The sequence below is a fragment of the Lucilia sericata genome, unplaced genomic scaffold (assembly GCF_015586225.1).
Source record: "Lucilia sericata isolate MDLA Ls3-8-SP2 unplaced genomic scaffold, ASM1558622v1 Contig003491F_arrow, whole genome shotgun sequence".
Lineage (NCBI taxonomy): Eukaryota > Metazoa > Arthropoda > Insecta > Diptera > Calliphoridae > Lucilia > Lucilia sericata.
The window spans coordinates 1-15602 of NW_023996899.1; the positions used below are offsets into that span (position 1 = coordinate 1).

The 15602-nt window shown below is 34.4% G+C and overlaps 3 protein-coding genes across 4 annotated transcripts; all 3 read right to left on the reverse strand.

Moving 5' to 3' along the window:
- Window positions 1–3546: 3546 nt before the first annotated feature.
- Window positions 3547–5163, reverse strand: LOC119614824 (pleiotropic regulator 1-like). The gene is made up of 2 exons (XM_037970930.1): window positions 5002–5163; window positions 3547–4935 (listed from the first exon to the last, which is right to left on the reverse strand). Exons 1-2 carry the CDS (start codon window positions 5112–5114, stop codon window positions 3624–3626), a joined length of 1425 nt encoding a protein of 474 aa, XP_037826858.1. The 5' UTR covers window positions 5115–5163; the 3' UTR covers window positions 3547–3623.
- A 405-nt stretch (window positions 5164–5568) lies between these two features.
- Window positions 5569–9613, reverse strand: LOC119614826 (LSM12 homolog A-like). Its single transcript, XM_037970931.1, has 5 exons — window positions 8627–9613; window positions 6617–6750; window positions 6372–6488; window positions 5978–6109; window positions 5569–5812 (listed from the first exon to the last, which is right to left on the reverse strand). The coding sequence occupies exons 1-5, from the start codon at window positions 8745–8747 to the stop codon at window positions 5660–5662; spliced, it is 657 nt and encodes a 218-aa protein (XP_037826859.1). The 5' UTR covers window positions 8748–9613; the 3' UTR covers window positions 5569–5659.
- Window positions 9614–11281: 1668 nt separating this feature from the next.
- Window positions 11282–15010, reverse strand: LOC119614828 (plasminogen receptor (KT)-like). Of its 2 annotated transcripts, none has more exons than XM_037970933.1 (3): window positions 14667–15010; window positions 14368–14608; window positions 11282–11891 (listed from the first exon to the last, which is right to left on the reverse strand). In XM_037970933.1, exons 1-3 carry the CDS (start codon window positions 14745–14747, stop codon window positions 11758–11760), a joined length of 456 nt encoding a protein of 151 aa, XP_037826861.1. In that variant the 5' UTR covers window positions 14748–15010; the 3' UTR covers window positions 11282–11757. The 2 variants fall into 2 exon arrangements, with proteins under 2 accessions (XP_037826861.1, XP_037826862.1); XM_037970934.1 differs by lacking the exon at window positions 11282–11891 and adding an exon at window positions 12000–12200 and having other exon boundaries at window positions 14667–15009.
- Between the last annotated feature and the right edge of the window lie 592 nt (window positions 15011–15602).

The following is a 15602-nucleotide window of genomic DNA, read 5'->3' on the forward strand; positions in this document are numbered from 1 at the left end:
AATTATAAATTTGCCGTTATCGGTGGCAATACGCCGGATTTTAATGACAACACACCAATCGATATAAATGTCTATCGTTCCTGGAATGGTAATGCGCCCTTCTTTGGACTCGATCACATCAACAAATCACGCAAACGAACATCATTGAATTTCTCCGAAAAAGCCATTAAAATTTATAATTAATTTTATCTAAAACAAAAGAAAAACACCCCACAACACACACTCACGTAAAAAAATCAATCACATATGAAAATTCTAAAATTCAATTCAAAAAGAAAATTAACCAGAGAAGATCATGGAGGAATCAAGACACAAATGTAAGAGAAAACTATGCTAAGCGAGAGAAAGAGGAGAGAACAATAGAGTAGAGCGTGAACTACTTACTACCCACAAGGAAAGCTAATATGTTGCAACACAAAGTGAAGTAACAACTAACAGAAGAACCAACCAACTGAAAACAAGAAAAAGCAACCGATAAGTCATCATTACCTTTAAGGGACATTATGGGAAAAAGAAACAAAACAAACAATTTATTATCAGAATATGCCTGCTAAACTAAAATAATAATTTAAAAAAATAATAAAACAAAAACCGTTTCATAAGAATGAAGTATAATACATCATTTAAATTTTTATAAATAAGTACTATTATTCAATAATTGATGATAATGAAAAACAAAACAATAGAAAAAAACCCCACAACCACTGATAATTCATGTAAAACATGTTGAGTTTTTTGAGTCGTACTACCCACAACAAATTACTTTAAATTTAAATACTTTTTTTTTAAATATAACAAAATCCTTTTCACATCATTTAAACATCCAAAACTTTATTATAAACCAATACAATCATCATATTTTCCTAACACCCATTACACAATAACACAAGAAAGGTTAGATTATTTGAACTAAAAATATAGTTGAAATAGTAATAAGTTTCTGCAGTAAAAGGATACACAATAACAACCAAACAGTAAACTCTTTTAACAACAGGAACTACATCTTCAACACAGTACGAATCAGAAAAAAAAGTATACCACAACAACAACAACAATAGCATCTCTAACAACAACAACAAAAGGAACACTTTCAACAAAAGATAAAAACTAGCGTTTGTTATTTATGTTATTATTAAAAAAAGAAAAAAAATATATATTATAAATATGAAAAAATGCAAAAAGAAAACAAAAATAAATTCAAACTCTGTCAACTGTAGTTAAGATATGCGTCTCCAGCAAAAAAGAAAAAGAAATAACAAAATTTAACCTAAAAAATATATAAAAAAATAACAAAATAGTACTTTTTGATTTTGAGGCAATTTGTGAGGTACCAGCAGTAGCTGAACTCGATGCGTTTTTAGTTCTATCGTAATTTGAAAAAGCCCAGTCCACACTGTTAATGACCAACAAAATCAGATTTCCCATTTCTTGCTGCGGTTTTATTTGATGCAATTCTATCTTCTGTATGATCCGATAATTATCTTCAATTTGATGCAAAATCTCTAATTTATTTCTACATAGATAGATAGATATAGATGATGAGATAGATAGATAGATAGATAGATAGATAGATAGATAGATAATAATAGATAGATGGATAGATATAGATAGCTAGATAGATCGATGATCCTCGTTAGCTCGTTCGCTAGTTGCTCGTTCGCTCGTTCGCTCGCTCGCTCGATCTCTCGCGCTAGCTCGCTCGCTCGCTCGCTAGCTCGCTCGCTCTCGCTAGCTCGCTCGCTCCTCGCTCGCTCGCTCGCTCTCTCGCTCGCTCGCCCGCTCGCTCGCTCGCTCGCTCGCTCGCTCGCTCGCTCGCTCGCTCTCGCTGCTCGCTCGCTCGCTCGCTCGCTGCTCGCTCGCTCGCTCTCTCGCTCGCTCGCTCGCTCGCTCGCTCGCTCGCTCGCTCTCTCTCGCTCGCTCGCTCGCTCTCGCTCGCTGGCTCGCTCGCTCTCGCTCGCTCGCTCTCGCTCGCTCGCTCGCTCGCTCTCGCTCGCTCGCTCGCTCGCTCGCTCGCTCGCTCGCTCGCTCGCTCGCTCGCTCGCTCGCTCGCTCGCTCGCTCGCTCGCTCGCTCGCTCGCTCCCTCGCTCCCTCGCTCCCTCGCTCGCTCGCTCGCTCGCTCGCTCGCTCGCTCGCTCGCTCGCTCGCTCGCTCGCTCGCTCGCTCGCTCGCTCGCTCGCTCGCTCGCTCGCTCGCTCGCTCGCTCGCTCGCTCGCTCGCTCGCTCGCTCCCTCGCTCCTCGCTGCTCGCTCGCTCCCTCGCTCCCTCGCTCCCTCGCTCCCTCGCTCGCTCGCTCGCTCGCTCGCTCGCTCGCTCGCTCGCTCGCTCGCTCGCTCGCTCGCTCGCTCGCTCGCTCGCTCGCTCGCTCGCTCGCTCGCTCCCTCGCTCGCTCGCTCGCTCGCTCGCTCGCTCGCTCGCTCGCTCGCTCGCTCGCTCGCTCTCGCTCGCTCGCTCGCTCGCTCGCTCGCTCGCTCGCTCGCTCGCTCGCTCGCTCGCTCGGTCGCTCGCTCGCTCGCTCGCTCGCTCGCTCGCCCCTTCTCTCTCTCTCGCTCGCTCGCTCGCTCGCTCGCTCGCTCGCTCGCTCGCTCGCTCTCGCTCCCTCGCTCGCTCCCTCGCTCGGTCGCTCGCTCTCTCGCTCGCTCGCCGTCGGCCCGCTCGGCCCTGCTCGCTCCCTCGCTGTCTGCTCGCTTCCTCCCTTCCTCTCTCTCTCGCTCGCTCTCTTGCTCGCTCCCTCCTCTCCGTTTACCGGTTGACGGCTGTATACACTCCCCTCTCGTTTTCTGCGCCTTTGCTTAGTGCGGTTTCCTTCTCTTTTTCTTTCTCTTTGCAAAAATGATTTTGAGGAAAATTTTGGTCCACATACACTCAAAAAAAGTGATAAACAATGTACAACTACTGATTTTTTACCAATTCCGGTTCGGATATATAAAGTATTGTTCAAATCCTTTGTACATGAAGAAATATTAAGTTTTATTTTTAAGAAATGTTGTATATTTTCTTTATTATTTGGAATTGGTATTATTTTGTTGTCTGTTTCCTTTATTTTTATGGTTTCAGTAAAGAATTAAATTTTTTTAATTTTTTATATGCGATTTTGTTTGACTTTTAGGGAATAATTTGAAAATGTGCGCTTTTTATCTAAAACCCAATTAGTGGATTTTGTATGGATCTAGTGTATCGTTTTGTGCGAATTCGAATTATGCGCTTTTTTGCGAAACGAATTAATCGCATAAAACGAGGTTTGAGTGTATAAGCTGCTCACCAGAATTGTTGCTTTGCAAGTCATGAACAAAATTATTCTATTTTTATAAATTCTCCAAGATAGCAAAAAATTGAAAGACCCCATTATATATAAACTAAATTATATATAAACTTGCAATTTAGGTTCTTTCGAATCGAGAATTAATTTTTTCGATTGTTTTTTTTCAAAATTTTAAACCCAGCTCAGAAAATATTGAATAATTCTAATGCATATCCCGTCTCAGAAGTCCAAAGTAAGAAAGTCCCTTTACCCGCCGCAAATAATATTTTCAATTTTAAACTTGTAATACATTTATAAAAAAATATATTTGAACATACTTTATTATTAATTAAAACTAAATACAAATTTCCTAACACACTTAACTTAAAATTTGCGTCTTTTCAAAATCTCTGGCCTCCAATTAACGGGATGTGTTTCTTCTGTGGCTTCATCATCTTCCTTATAGATTTTAATGGTCTTATCGGCTTCAGCAGTAATAAGACGCGAACCCGATTGATCGAAACACATAGCAAATATGCCAGCCTCACTGTCCATAGAACCAGGCTGGACGGGAGCTTGGAAACGTTGGAAATTATAACCAGTACGCCAGTCCCAGAAGAACATGGTGCCATTGTCACCACCCGAAACTAAAACACCATCCTGATTTACCGCCATACAATTGACAATTGCGCTGTGGCCAGAAATGTTTTGCACAAAGTTACCCTCGGGACAGCGCCATTGTTTAATGTTGTCTGGGGAGGCGGAGGCGAACATGTAGAGTGTGGGATGTAAAACTATGCTACGTACAGATTTTTTGTGGTTGGTCAGAGTGCATACACTTTTGCCGGCTGCCAAATCCCATAAACGTACTGTGGAATCGTGGGAACCGGTAATGATTTGAGGATTGGCGGCTTGAGCCACCACACTAGCCACAGTATTTGTGTGCCCCGTTAAGGTGTGTATATTGGCCTTTGTGCGCATATCCCAAATGCGAGCTGTAGAATCACGTCCTGAAGTGGCTAGAACATCTATAGTGGGATGTAGCGCCAGGGAATAGACAGCTGATAAATGGCCATGATAGTGCCGAATTACTTTGTTGTATTCCAAATCCCAACATTTCACCTGACGATCTTCACCACAACTGAATAGATACGGATGTTTGGCACTGACGGCCAAACCACGCACAGTACTTACATGACCGGTGAGGGAAAGCTTCAATTTACCACTAGCCAAATCCCAAATTTTTATAACACGGTCTCCAGCACCAGTGGCGAACCATTCATTGCCCGGTTCTACAGCTATGCAACGCACCCAACCTAAATGGCCCGAAATAACACGTGATAACTTCCAAGGAGCATGCCAAGAAGGTTTGGGAATTGTGGGAGCTTTTTTCGGTATTAACTGAACATTGCTGCCACCCGTGGCCGAACGCATGCCAGGGGCAGAAACTAATGCATTGCTCATGGGTATATCACCGTTTTTGTTGTTGGCAGCAATTAAAGATAGATTGTCTTTGTTGAGACCCGCTCCTAAAGAACCGTCTGTAATGGCTAAAGGTTTCTCGGGGCCCTCCAAAGCAGCCATACCTGTACCAGCATTACCATTAGCATATTTCTTTGCCTCTGCAGCTTGGGCAGCACGATCGAATACCAAACCATAACTATCACGTGCCTTAATGGATTTTCTAATCTTTTCTCTAGCAAATACAATAAAAACTAATTGTAATTAATGATCCTTTAAGGAAAAGCATGGATACACTTACAATTTTTCATCAATTTCTGGTAAAGCTCCCTGATTTGAAACGAACATATCATGGGTTCTTTTCAAGGAACGAAATATTAATGTATGAACACTGTGTCGCTGAACTTCTTCCATGTCTGTTATAAGTTATTTTCTTTTAAAATTATTAATTTTAACAAATTTTCCCAAAAAAATAAAAGCGGCTTTCATTGAGAGACCTGCGCCGACAAACATTAACAACGGCGGCAGCAGACACAAAAACTTCAGCGGCGGCTTCAACTCAGCTGTCAGCCTACAACAAAAAATTTTGGAACAAATATTTTAAAATCGGGATTTATCGGCGACTTGGCTTTGAGCCGAATCGGCACAGGTTTCTGCTTTCTTTGTATATTCACTAAGTAATGATAACAAGCAAACTTTTACACAGAGTTGCATTTTTGTATGTGATAGCATAAATTGACACATAGATGTCACTTTTAGTGTACTAAAAAATTTAATTTACTGAAGTAACCAACTTTATTTACATAACTCTTGTGCTCCATCGATGTTAATGAAAAATATTTGGAGTTTGTAGTTTTTGTTTTCTTTTTTTGTATATTTTTACTTTGTTTTGTTTTATTGTTGTTGTTCTTGGTGTTTTTTGTTTCTTGTTTTTTAAAACTTTTTTATTTTTTAAATTATTATGAATTAGCAGGCACTGGTGAACCGGCTGCCGCATTACTTGATGACAATGATGCAGATGTTGGTGATGAAGCTGACGAAGTACTACTACCCATAACAGCAACAACATTACTATCTTGCGATGATGCTCTGTTAATAATAAAATTTTCAATCTAAAAAAAAAAACAGAAGAAAGAAATAAAATAAACAAAATAATAAAAATGAAAAAATATAATAGTAATGTAATGAATGGACAAAAGTATGTTAAATAAAATCAATTCTTATATTTATATAGAAAAATTCTTTATTTATAAATCATCATCACATCTAGTTTTTACCATTTTCTTAATATAGTTGCATAAACTTTTATTATTTGATGTTGAGACAACGTTTTCCGCCCTATATGGTGGTGTTATGGTGACTTCATTAAATATTTGTATATTTAAACCTTGCCAAGAGACTTCATTATGCTGGAATTCGAAAACAAAATATCAATAACTATTATTATAAACTTAAATTTAAATATTAAAGCACACATAAGGATTGAAAAGAATGATATTTAACCGTTAAAAAATTTTAATTTTGAACATATAAGGAGTTGTTGGACTCAAATAAATAAAAGCAATAATTTTATAATATTCGTACATTTTTTAGAAAATCTCAAGGAAAACTTTAATATTTAAACCTATATTCTCTGCCTTATGTGTACATAGTTTAACATTCAAAACAAACCTTAAATTGCTTAGCAATCACTCTGTATAATTCTTGTGCCTCTGGGCTAACATCAGCATTTTTCGACTTGAGATACGTTTGTCGATGTTGCACTGTTTTGCGTAGTCGTAATTTCAACTAAAAAAAAAAACAAAGAAAATACTATTATTAAGCACATATTTATAACTTAAAAAAAATAATAATTTTAGTATATTATACTATTTTAGGTCACTTATATATTTGCTGTTGTTGTTTGTTTTACTTACTTGTTCCAAATTCAATTTCTGGGGATCATCAACATAGTTACCATTACACTCCTTGACCACTTGAACATTGCTGCATAGAGATAGATTCAAGACATGAACATCATTTAAATTTTCAGCATTCTTTGAACGACATTCTATTATAGTTAAATATTGAGGTTAAGGAAAGATACCAAGGTTTTAAAATGTTTGAAATACGGTTTTTTTAAATTAAAAATATAAAGAACTCAGTAGATATGTTTACTGAAATTAGGGGTATAAAATGTTGTCTAGTAAGTATGTTATGAGTAAGTAAGTAAGTAAGTAGTAGTAAGTCCGATACGTAGTCAGTACGTACGTCAGTCCGTAAGTCCGTACGTAAGTCCGTCCGTCAGTCCGTAGTCCGTCCGTCCGTCCGTCCGTCCGTCAGTCCGTCGTCCGTCCGTCCGTCAGTCCGTCCGTCCGTCCGTCCGTCCGTCCGTCCGTCCGTCCGTCCGTACGTCAGTCCGTCCGTCCGTCCGTCCGTCCGTCCGTCCGTCCGTCCGTCCGTCGTCCGTCCGTCCGTCCGTCCGTCCGTCCGTCCGTCCGTCCGTCCGTCCGTCCGTCCGTCCGTCCGTCCGTCAGTCCGTCCGTCCGTCCGTCCGTCCGTCAGTCCGTCCGTCCGTCCGTCCGTCCGTCCGTCCGTCCGTCCGTCCGTCCGTCCGTCCGTCCGTCCGTCCGTCCGTCCGTCCGTCCGTCCGTCCGTCCGTCCGTCCGTCCGTCCGTCCGTCCGTCCGTCCGTCCGTCCGTCCGTCCGTCCGTCCGTCCGTCCGTCCGTCCGTCCGTCCGTCCGTCGTCCGTCCGTCCGTCCGTCCGTCCGTCGTCCGTCCGTCCGTCCGTCCGTCCGTCCGTCGTCCGTCCGTGCGTGCGTGCGTCCGTCCGTCCGTCCGTCCGTCCGTCCGTCCGTCCGTCCGTCCGTCCGTCCGTCCGTGCTCTTCCCTCTCCCGCTTCCCCCCTCTCTCCTCTTTGGGTTAGATACAAATCTCAAGTAATTTGAAGAGATAACAGACTTTTTAAATAAAAGAAAATCAGATGTAGAAATTCTAAGGCAAGATTCGGTTTTAGAGCTGCTATACCCTTCAAACAAAATTACCTTGGTCTATAGGGCAACTTTTATTTTGTTACTTTAGGTGATTTAGGTCAATCAATTTAAAGGATCTTCATAGAGCCTAATGTAAGCTGCTATAAAAGCTTCAATGTTGTCGAGAGTTCTATCGTACAGAAACACTTCAGTTCATACTTTTGCTAAATTTTGGACAAGTATGACTGATGAAGATGCGTTCAGTCATTAGCAAAAAAAAATATTTTGGTAGCACTTTTTCCTCATAATCCGGAAGTAACAATTCATAACTTAAAATCTTTTTGAATATAGACTAATTATAGAATGTTTAAAGAAGTTTTAAACTGACGAAAGTTTTTTTTCGAATACATACATAGTATTCATGTTGAAGATCATTTATAGTTTCAACTATTTAGTAATGTGAAATAGTCTATTATTTATTTTACATTTGATTGTGAGCATTGAAAGATCTTGTGATAATTTTATTTGGTCACATTGTATAACTCACAGATTGATCTGAATTTGTAGATTTATATAAAAACATCTATAAAAAAAAAACTTAAAAGTGATAAGACCTAAATCTTAAATTTTGTCTTCAGGTACGAAATTTCGAAACAAAAGATAGAATTCTAGAAAATTTGTTTAGAATTGACATTTTACAATTGTCTTTGCAAAAAAAAAAACAACAACAACAATAATAATAGAGACAAAAAAGAAATACAAATATAAAAATTGCAAAAAAAAAAATAAATCAACTTTCTCTTGTTAAACTGCAGGGTTACCAAAAGCAGTATCTTTACATTATTACAGAGGAACCACCAACAGTTTTGGGGGCAATAACTGGCTATAATCCAAGATATTCCACAACTTCCAACCCATATGTTTGTTTACTCTATATAAATTAATATAGGTTTTTGTTTTTGTAAAAAGGATACTTAAAATAAGCATTTTTGTGTTGTGATCAAATGCTAGCACTTCTCCTTCAAATTCCTCATTGAAGCAGGTCGTGCACATTACTGTGGATCCAATACTGAAGCAATCATTAACTGCGGCCATTTTTAATTGTTGCCTGCCAATCTTCTATGGGGAGTAACAACAGCAACTACGACGACGACGGTGTTTTCAACAACAGCAGTGGTGGTGAGCAATGAATATCGTTGACAACAATGACAATGTTGTTGATGTTGGTAATGTTGATGTTGCTTGCTATTTGCTGGCGAATTGTTGAGAAGTTGTGTTGCCCAAAACTGGATTTATTTTGTAAAAAAACAGACACACACAGTTAATTGCTTTATGTTGCTTGTTTATATTTCTCTTTTTCCAAGCAGTTTATAACTTTTTATTGGCTTTTTTGCAATAATTTTAACCCGGAAGTTTCAGCACAGATATTATTACAATGTTTTCAGCAAGCCAGCAGCAGTTTTAATTTGTAGGACACAATTTTCTTAACTGTTGTAAATTACTTTTCTTCAATTTTTTTTTTTTTTGCAACAAATTGTTATTTTTCCTTGTTATTACTGAATGAATGTGTAGAGCAGTGTGATGATGATAATTATTTGGCCCGCTCGCTAAAAAAGACTTTTCACTTTTTTCTGGCGTTTGTTTTGTTCTTACTAATTTGATTGCCTTTTTTGCCAGCCTTTTTTTCTTCTTGTTTTTTTCCTAAAATTTTTCACTCAACTTGAGAAAGTGTGTGTGGTATTTTTTTTTTTTGCAATTTGTATTATTTATGCACTATAACTTTTTTAATACACGCTTTTTACACTAAACAAATTGTTTAAATGCAATATTTGTTTTGCAATAAATTTTCTTATGAAATTTTTATTGAAAAAATAATAATAAAAAACGGTGCCGACGACAAGTTGGAAAAAATTTATCAACGCACGAAACGTATGCAAAGAGAAAGAAGGCAATTATGTCCCACAAATTAAGAAGAGATGTGAAGAAAACCGATGAAGAATTTTGTCAAATTTCATTTTGTTTTGTCATTCGTCCACATACGCATGCGAGAGTGTGTGCTACGAATGTGTGTTGGTGTGTGAAAATGTGTGATGTAAGAATTGGGAAAATGTCAAAAAATGTGAACGGAGATGCCAACTGTATTGTTAGTAGCGGAGTGTTGCCAAAATATTAGTGTTTGTTAGTGGGTTTTAGTACAGTGTTACGATTATTATGAGAGTTTTTAAATATTTCTATATTTATAAGGAATTTTGACTTAAATTTTAAACAAATTTCACTATTTTCTTTAAATTCTTTGTTTATATAGAAAACTTTAGATAAATGCACTTTTATAGAGGATTTTTTATAACAGCTATTTTTTAAAGAACATTTTTGAAAAATTCTCTTTTAGAAATGTCTCAATAAATTCTCTTGACAATAAATTATTTTGTTTTTTTTTAATTTTCTTTTTTTTTAAATTTTGTATTAATTTTCATATTTTTCTAGATTCTCTCTTGATTTTTTCCTTTATTTAATATTGTCTATAATTTTTTTTCGATTAAAATAAATGTTTTGAGAACTCTCTCATAAATTATATTTTTTTATAACATTTGTCCTCTTAAAGAAAATTTTAAACAAATAATTCTCTCCTAATAATGTTCAATAATTTCTCTCTTTATAAAAAACAATTCAAAACATTTTTTTAAATTATGAATGAATAATATTTTTCGATATTTTAAGAATATTTTCGATAACAAAATATTCCCTTATTTTTAAAAAAATACATTTTATTTTTTAAAATGTTTTCCTTAAATCCTTTTATTATAGAAAGTTATCGATAAGTTTGGTATTTTTATACATTTTTGATCATTTCTCTTTATAAGCTAAATTTTCAATAAATTTTTATTAAAGATTTTAATTTCTTTTTTAACGATTGTTGATTAATTTCTATTTTTTAAAAAACATTTTCGATAACTTCTTTCTTTTCAGAAAAAGTTCGATATCTTCGGTTTTTGAGCGAAATTTGATATAACTTTTCTGTTCTTTTAAGAAATTTTCGATATTTTCTTTTTATTAAGAATTGTTCATCATTTCTCTTCTTTTAAACAAAATTTTCTACAAATTCTCTCTATTTTTCCACGTTATCGATAAAGTATTTTATTTTTAATGATAACGTTGATTAATTTTTCTTTTCTATAGTGTTTTCGATAAATTCTCTATTTTTAGGAATTGTTCGATATTTTAGTTTTTAAGCAAAAAAAAATTTGGTGTAACTTTTCTGTTCTTTAAGATAATTTTCTTTTTATAAAACATTTTTCATAATTTTTCTCTTTTCAAACTAAATTTACTACAAATTCTCTCAAGTTATCGATAAATCCTTTTATTTTTAAGGATAATGTTAATTAACTTCTCTTTTTTATAGAATTTTTTCGATAAATTCTATATTTTTAAAAAATGTCCGATAACTTCGCTATTTTTTGTCCACATTTTGGTTAATTTCTCTATTCTTTTTAAAATTTCATCTTTTAATAAAACATTTTCGATAAATCTTCCCTTTTTACAAAAATTCTTTACCTGATGAAAAAATTATCCCTTAAGACTAACGATCTAGACTTTTTTAATAAAAACAATTGTTTCAAGGCTTTTTTTACTTTATTTTATTCATGGATCATATTAACTCACACAAAGAGTAGTGAAAAATTTTAGTATTAGAAGGGCGTTTTGTGAAAAGTGTATACAATTTAAATAAGTTAAGGAATTTATTAATAAATTACTATAAATATAAATATTATTCAAGTATAAATGGCCACAAGAGGAATAAGAAATAAAAATTTTTAATAAATATTCTACGTTTTCTTTTAGATTGAAACTTTTCTTACACACACACTAATTTTCATAATGGCATTAAAATTATTATTTTGGTTCTTATTAATGAATATGGGAAATTTTTCTTTTCTAAGAAATATTAATATTGTCCTAAATATAACTAATGTATTATATACGTGTTGTTGCTGTTGTATTATTTTTTAAATTTTAGTGAATACCATTAATTATTAATTAAAAATAGTATAACTTGAGCATCATAGGGAATTATTAAGCTGTTTGAATCTTCATCATTTGTTAGAGTCTATGAGTGGTGGGGATGCATTTTCTTTTCCATTTCAGCCTCGACACGTGCCTCATCAATCGTGGCCACTGTGGGTAGACCACCAGGCCAATGCAATAGTTCTGGTTCATGTTCCATTATCATATTGGCTTCAGCTAGAATTATAAATTAAAAATTAAAATATCCAACATAATTTGTGTGAAAAAAAAACATATTTTTTTATATTAAAAAACATATAAAAATAAACCCACTTTTTATTAAAATTTTATTTGTAAAAAAGTATATTTATTTGAAACAATTATTTCAATTGTTCACTTATGTTATTTAAAGCTGCACAATATTCTGTTTTTTTAAACAAAACTCAAATAATAAGTTTAAAGATCAGATTCATTTTGGGGGCGGTGGTACACCCAAAAATGGGCCTAGTAAACCCAAATCGGTTATAATTTTGGTAACAGTCAAATCTGAAAAATAATATGTTAATTAAAATAATGAAACAACATGTTTATTTATAAATATTAGTAAATTTAGAGTTAGGCAAATAAAATTTTGAAAAAAGTCTTTTACAATTTAAGATTTATTATATATACAAGTGGTTAGTAGAATATTCCATAAATATGATTGATTGAATTCGCATAAGACTAATTGTATTCTGAATTCTCCAATATATTTTGTTGAAGATGAAAAATATTCGCTACCTAGAGTCCTTGTAAGTAGCGAAGTCCATTTAGCAATGTCTATCAGTCCGTATGTTTGTTGAAATCAATATTTTAAGGTCTCACAATTATACAAATCGTGTATAATACCAGACATACTTTTGAGAAGTTTTCTATTTAAAATCACCAAAATCGGAACAAAAATAACGGTGCAATGAGGAAAATTCCAAAAGATTAAAGATTTTTCCATGATATTTTTGCTTTAGACTAGATTATATACTAGAGTATAAACTAGATTATAGATTAGACTGTAGGCTAGATTATAGACTAGACTATAGATTAGACTATAGGCTAGACTATAGACTAGACTATAGACTAGACTATAGACTAGACTATAGACTAGACTATAGACTAGACTATAGACTAGACTATAGACTAGACTATAGACTAGACTATAGACTAGACTATAGACTAGACTATAGACTAGACTATAGACTAGACTATAGACTAGACTATAGACTAGACTATAGACTAGACTATAGACTAGACTATAGACTAGACTATAGACTAGACTAGACTAGACTATAGACTAGACTATAGACTAGACTATAGACTAGACTATAGACTAGACTATAGACTAGACTATAGACTATACTATAAACTAGACTTTAGACTAGACTATAGACTAGACTTTAGACTAGACTATAGACTAGACTATAGACTAGACTGTACACTAGACTATAGACTAGACTATAGACTAGGCTATAGACTAGACTATAGACTAGACTTTAGACTATAGACTAGACTATAGACTAGACTATAGACTAGACTATAGACTAGACTATAGACTAGACTATAGACTAGACTATAGACTAGACTATAGACTAGACTATAGACTAGACTATAGAATAGACTATAGACTAGACTATAGACTAGACTATAGACTAGACTATAGACTAGACTATAGACTAGACTATAGACTAGACTATAGACTAGACTAGACTAGACTATAGACTAGACTATAGACTAGACTATAGACTAGACTATAGACTAGACTTATAGACTAGACTTAGACTAGACTATAGACTAGACTATAGACTAGACTATAGACTAGACTATAGACTAGACTATAGACTAGACTATAGACTAGACTATAGACTAGACTATAGACTAGACTATAGACTAGACTATAGACTAGACTATAGACTAGACTATAGACTAGACTATAGACTAGACTATAGACTAGACTATAGACTAGACTATAGACTAGACTATAGACTAGACTAGACAGATTATAGACTAGACTATAGACTAGACTATAGACTAGACTATAGACTAGACTATAGACTAGATTATAGACTAGACTATAGACTAGACTATAGACTAGACTATAGACTAGACTATAGACTAGACTATAGACTAGACTATAGACTAGACTATAGACTAGACAATAGACTAGACTATAGACTAGACTATAGACTAGACTATAGACTAGACTATAGACTAGACTATAGACTACACCATAGACTACACCATAGACTAGACGACATTTAATAAAATTCTTTAATTTCTTTTAAGTAAAACCCTTTGGTTATGTTTTTAAATAACTAATCATCAAAAAGACTAATTTACTTATGAAGCCAGCAGTAAAAAATAGTCTTCGTAAAATATGTCTTTGACTTAACAGATTAATCGATAATGCAACATTCGCAGTCAATTTAAGATGCAACATATTTACATGACTTATGTTGGTATACATACTTACAAATATGCATTGTTATTTTTTACAACAAAGACAAATGCAGTTAGTTGTTAAGTAAGATTACAGAAATTTTATAAAATCTACCAAAAATACAACGACCTTCAACTTAAAATCATAGTAACTTTTTGGTGAACCATAAAAAAATCTATAAATTGTTACAGTGCCAAGAAAAAACAACAAAACAAATGCACTTTTCCCCCCCCTCCCTCTTACCTTTAATACGATGTATCTTACTGCCATAAGCTAAATCACCGTAATAGCCCATAACAAATGACAAAGGTACCATGGGCAGTAATGTAACCGGTCTTCGAGTGCGTTGATAAAATGAAAAACAACCCAGCAGGGAAGTTATATAGAAACCACTTAACCAATAGAAAAATTCTCTATTACGGGCGATTTCAGTGGCCTGTTCACGTTCCTTAATTTGATAGTGCATTTGTATCCAACGTTCCATCTAAAAAATGGACAAGGATACATAATTCATAATTTCACTTTAATAAAAGATTACATACCTTTAATTCTTGACATTTTCTATAGGCCGGATCGTCATGTTGGGGATAAGTTGAGATATTGCTTGAGGATTTATTACCCATTTTTTTATTTGATTGTTACTTAATAGTTACACAAAAATATTTTACAGATAAAAATAAATGAATTATTGCTGTTTTATTATTATTTAATAACGTTAAAAGTTATTTTTTTTTAATATAAATTGTTTTTATCTACACATTTGCCAAATTTTTTCATTTAGTTAGGTATTTTTGTTTAATATTTTGATAATTTTTGTTTGTATGTATTGAACGCTTTGTCAAATCAATCTGACAGACACATTTGCAAAATATTTGAAGACTGTTTGTTTTCGAGTTCTTAAATATCGTTAGCTGAAATGCAGAAGATTATAATTTGATAAACAAAAATATAACGTATGCATGTGCATACATACATGGATTTCAAAATAAATGTCTAGTTAGTTTTTACGGTACGTTCCGTGACGTATTAGCTTATTAACGGCAAATAACTTCAAGTCGATAACATAAGAGGGGAAATACAGGGAGACTGTCAAATTCAAGATATTATTTCCATAAAATTCTTTTTCTTTCTTCAAAAAATGGAATTTTCTATTTAAGTTAACGCAATGTTTGTATTTTGGCATAACTTTGTTTTCAATGCTGTTAATTTAGCGGTTTTTGGTCTAATTTAGCTTGTGAAAATTTTATTTTTTTCTTTTGGCGGAAGTTTAATAGAAACACTTTTTAGTCTTACCTTTACTAAACGGAAAAAGTTAATCCCGATATCGTGTCAAAATTTAAAACTGATTTATTTACGATTAAGATACTTTAGTCTCTGGGTTTCGACATTTTATCATTTTTTTGGCCTGTGTTATTCAAAAACATTTTTAATTAAAAATAAATAAAAAGATTGCTCCATATACAATGTTGGATATTTGC